The 5,000-nt window shown below is 36.9% G+C and overlaps 1 protein-coding gene across 1 annotated transcript in view; it reads left to right on the top strand.

Moving 5' to 3' along the window:
- LOC122257940 (uncharacterized) overlaps positions 1-5,000 on the top strand; it is a 12,959-nt gene that overhangs the window by 6,351 nt on the left and 1,608 nt on the right. Inside the window, exons 6-12 of the mRNA XM_043023549.2 lie at positions 525-653; positions 919-1,064; positions 1,413-1,581; positions 1,913-1,995; positions 2,104-2,170; positions 4,021-4,045; positions 4,198-5,000. The exon at positions 4,198-5,000 is cut by the window's right edge and continues 1,608 nt beyond it. Of these exons, the coding sequence (XP_042879483.1) occupies positions 525-653; positions 919-1,064; positions 1,413-1,581; positions 1,913-1,995; positions 2,104-2,170; positions 4,021-4,045; positions 4,198-4,232 (654 nt within the window). The 3' untranslated portion in view covers positions 4,233-5,000. The remainder of the gene's footprint in view (positions 1-524; positions 654-918; positions 1,065-1,412; positions 1,582-1,912; positions 1,996-2,103; positions 2,171-4,020; positions 4,046-4,197) is intronic.

Consider the following 5,000-nt stretch of genomic DNA (forward strand, 5'->3'; position numbering starts at 1 on the left):
AAATACTCCTCATCCCTCTAATTTTTAGCAGATGCTAGTGTCGTAGACCCCATCCTGATGACCAGTTAGGTCGTTAGGTGCCCATCAGCAATGGGTTAAGGGTTTTATTGGATAGTTTCACCACAAAATATAAACTAGTCCTTCTGCTTGGCCAACATACCATAAATTTCCATCACATCAGCACCTTTTTTGTGTAATCAGCTAACAAACAAACAAACACAACAAAAAACTAATCAGTAAAAGAAACAGTGTTCCAATAGATATGTCCTACTAGATAACCTTCCCCTTTGGTGGAGGTAACAAAAACAGCAAAAATAGCAATTGTAATGTTAATAATAATAAAGAAATTGATAGTATTGGTGATAATATGATGATAAAGATGATAGGGACCTCACAGACACATACACAAAAAGGAGGAAAACTCATGTAGTCTTTTTTCCTTTAGGTTACCAGAATGAAATAATTTTATTTAGTGATTGTTCCAAGTAATTCAACTCATGCCAATGCCATATCCTTCCTTCCAGAATAAGATTGAAGTGGGTGATGTTATTGACGAAGCTTTTGGCATTTGTATTAATGGATGGCGCAGGGGGCGTGTCACAGCTCTCTTGCGCCAGAAAAGGGGGCTTCCAGTGACACTCAAGGTCATTAAGGTTAGTGAATAATGCAGTTTTTAAGGGTTGTGATTTTATTCCTGGATTTTTGAGAAAGAAGACTAGAATTTCATGTTTGTTTTAGGCTGTAAAAGGAAGTATTCTTATGGCAAGTCTCTAGGTCTGATAGATAATAAGTTTAAAATTTTCTATTTTACTATATTTATATGAAATACTGTTGGTTAAGTATCCCATTTAATGAAAAAAAAAAGAAAGCTTCCCCAAAGAGAGCTTGATTTTCCGAATTTATTTACTTATTTTTCAGGGTCACTATCCTAATGGATCTGTCTTCCCCGGGGTCATCCCACTCCTCCGACGCCTCCACCTAGATGTGGACAGTCTCCAAGAACGCTATAGGGAAGCTGCACTTTCTGAGAGTCAGGAGACTTCCTTGACGGGCACCCACATAGGGTATATTGAAACAGCAAAACACGTTTAATTTCAGGGGAGAGCATCTCGGCATCCAGTGCATCTATATCTTAGAGTGATGGATAACAATCAAGGGAAACTGATCACTATATATTTGAACTGTTTAAGACACCCACATCTTTTATATAGTTTATATCATTGGATGGATGAATTATCTAACATATAGCTAATTGATAGATCATTAATAGAAATGGATCTTAGAATATCTAGCAAAATTTAAATTTTTACATAACATATAAGACCAAAGTGAAGCAAGTCAATCAAATCACAGTACAGTTTATATTATTCATACATTTGTTTATCTATTTTATGTGAAGATCTCTCTTTCAGGGGCCAAACGGTGCAGTATATGGGCAGTGTATCTGTTGGAGGGTGTGGAGATGTCTCGCAAATAGAGCATGCTGTGATGGCAGTGTCCAGTCAGAACAGACAGTCAGTTCCTGTTATCCTTATAACCGGGGAAATTGGGGTTCAGACATTGCTGAAGACTAACCGAAAGGTAAGATTTGTATTTGTATAGCCTTAACTTAAAGAGATCGAGTTTAGTCAACAATTATATGTTTTCCGCATTACATAACTTGTTTGATTATTTTCTTCTCTCTCTTCTACTGTTTTTTTTATTCCTCTTCCTCCTCCTTCTTCTTCTTCTTCTTCTTCTTCTTCTTCTTCTTCTAGAATATCTGCTCTCCATGTTGTCTAGAAAGAACCCATCTAGATGTATCATCTCAATTTCTTGTGTCTTTAGTGCCTTTGTAATGGTATTAGACCTAACATGCTGTATATATATGTTTTACACATATTTATTAGATTAATTGATTTTATTATTCCAGATGGTATTAAGTCATAGCTACACCGAAATATCATCCTGTGGAAGGAGGAATGACATGCCCGATTATTTTGCATATATTGCAGGGTAAGTCACAGTTGCAATATGACTTCCTTTTCTGTAAATTACATCTTATTTGAAATAATATCAAAGAGGAAGTGTGGACATAACAAAAAGATATTTTTCTTCTCTTAGGGATACAAGTTGCACCATATCATCACATTTTACATGCTATGTCTTCAAAGCAGTGTCCGTGGATCAGGTAAGATTCTAGCTGTATGTTAACTCATGGATGCCAGAGACGTGCACTGTCAACTAGGGTTTTCCTTTTATTATTGTTGTTACTAATGTTATTGTTATTATCATCATTATTATTATCATTATTGTTATTGTTATGATGATGACAATGGTTATTCAATGGTATTCAACTCAATCTGGCAATCCCTTTAGGATCACAATTATTAAAAATTGTCAAACTTAGATAAACAAAGTTACTGAAATGAAATTAGGCTATGCTGCTGCATAGCTTCATAGTTTAGGCTTATAGTGCTGTTTCTTGAATTTTTTATTTATACATCCCTTCACCACATTTTATGAGGAAGCACTGTTTCTGATGGTAAACTTAACCCATTAGCAGCGGATGGCATGATTTGCTGCAAAGGCAGACTCGGTCATAGACGCAGATTGCACCGTGCCAGACAATGTAAACCAGCCATCCTACTGCACAAATATTTATTTAATACTGCGACCAATGGGTTAAAAAGCTCTTTACTACTGGCAGGGTTACAGAAAAATCAATCAAGTAATTCATTATCTCTGTAGTTTTATTGAAATAAATTTGTAGTTGCTCATTTTATTAAGCCAGAAGGGGGATAGATTTGCTTGCCCAGTCACTAGGATGGGTTTTATTTCAGAGTGAGGCAGCTTCACGCAACATACCTTGACTTTTCCCACTCTTTCAGTCACTCATTATAAAACGAGCCATTTGTGTGTTTGTATTTTTTTGTGTTTTAGTATATTGAGAGACTTAATGTGTACTACGACAGGCTCTGTCAATACTGCAGTTGACTAAAATTGTTGTATAAGGTCCATATCAGCTCATAATTTCCTTTATCCTCAGTGTGATAGAAGTATTGCTGTTTTATGGGAGGACGAAAAGCAATTTTATTTTTTCTTATTCGTGTACTGTCATGAACGAATACGAATATATAACCATACACAATGAAGATAACATAAAGAGGTAGGGAAGAGGAAGGAAACCTAGGCTTAAGACTGTGAGTGCCAAAGTTAAAGGCATTCCTACTTGCACGGGGGCACATTGTAGACACTGGCAATGGTTTGAGTCACCTTTCTCTTCTCGTTCTGCCTGCACATCGTTCATCTGTGGTACTTTAGAGCAAGAAATTGGCAACTTGCTGTGTGCTATCACTCTACAAAGATGGTGCTAGACACCATGGATGGGCACCATTCAAGGATCTCTTTCCTACTGGTGCTAGAAGATAATGGTGCCACCTGGGTTTTGGATGTTAGGTGAAACCCATTTTGCTTAAAATTATGGCAGATATAGTAATTATGACTGCAATTGTCATCATCACTCACTCATTACAACATAAAAACACAGTGATCCAAATTCCCCAAACATCATGTACATCATGACACCCATCATCAGGCCGAAGTTCCTGCATCATGTATATTATGACACCCGTCTGCAATGGGTTAATAAAATTAGATTTAAAAACCATACCAATGAATTGGACCCTTATGTTATTAATGAATGAGTTTGTAAATTCATCTCATAATATCTTCTCAGGAGCTGGTTTAGCAACTGATATAAGCTAAGTGGGTGGAGATATTGGAATCTCTGGTGAAAAGAGTATAGGCACTTTGCTTCACTATGTACTGAGAGTAAAAGAGCATTTCCATCCATCAAATGCTTCATTTGTGACTTGTCTTCTAGCTGGACCCCACAGATTTTCCTTTAGATTTGTAAGGAAATACAACACAGTAATTTCTATCATTTGCTTATGAAATTTACAATAATGGGTTATAAGAATATACTGTGATGATATTCTTTTACCACCAGTCTGATAACTATTCCTTCCCATTTTGCAGAGTAGAGATATTCTTCTGACACTAGGTAAGTCTACTTATGTCTATATGACAATAATGTCATTGTTAACAATACCTAACTCTACAGTCCTTACTATATTCCATATAGATTTAAAAAGAAAAGTATATATCACTTTCAAATTACAATTTTTTTACACTCCCTTATATTATTTCTCTCAGCTGACGGGTTCCACAGAACACATTGGGCTGTTTAAAAGAAGCAAAGTGATGAGCAGTCATGGACATAGAGTAACATGGAAGTACAAAGATGTTCTTCAGCCTGTTCCAGGTGGCATAATCATTTGTGATATGATGTGAAGCCAGCAGCCAAAATACTTTAGTTACCTCATATATCAGTGATTATTGAATAGCCTTGAGGAATTGAATGTTTTATACATATCTGATCTATCATGAATCTGTTGCTCATAAAATATGAAATTTTGGGGTAAAACTATGGGAAAGAAAGTTTGTAAATGCGACTTTCCCCCTTTTTTTTGACATTTTGGGCCCGTAATCCCAGAGTGATTCCATAGATTATTTCTTTGATTTTGCAAGTCTTTGAGAGAAACTCTTTTTGTAGTTAAGTGAACCAAAGACTCTCTCTCTCTCTCTCTCTCTCTCTCTCTCTCTCTCTCTCTCTCTCTCTCTCTCTCTCTCTCTCTCTCTCTCTCTCTTTCTCTCTTTCTCTCTCTCTCCTCTCCTCTCACTCTCACTCTCACTCTCACTCTCACTCTCACTCTCACTCTCACTCTCACTCTCACTCTCACTCTCACTCTCACTCTCACTCTCTCTCTCTCTCTCTCTCTTTCTCTCTCTTTCTCTCTCTTTCTCTCTCTCTCTCTCTCTCTCTCTCTCTCTCTCTCTCTCTCTCTCTCTCTCTCTCTCTCTCTCTCTCTCTCTCTCTCTCTCTCTCTCTCTCTCTCTCTCTTTCTCTGTCTCCCCTCTCTCTCTCTTGCTCTCTCTCTCTCTTTCTTTCTCTGTCT

The sequence above is a fragment of the Penaeus japonicus genome, unplaced genomic scaffold (assembly GCF_977035675.1).
Source record: "Penaeus japonicus unplaced genomic scaffold, GWHDUDI00000001_assembly GWHDUDI00000011, whole genome shotgun sequence".
NCBI lineage: Eukaryota > Metazoa > Arthropoda > Malacostraca > Decapoda > Penaeidae > Penaeus > Penaeus japonicus.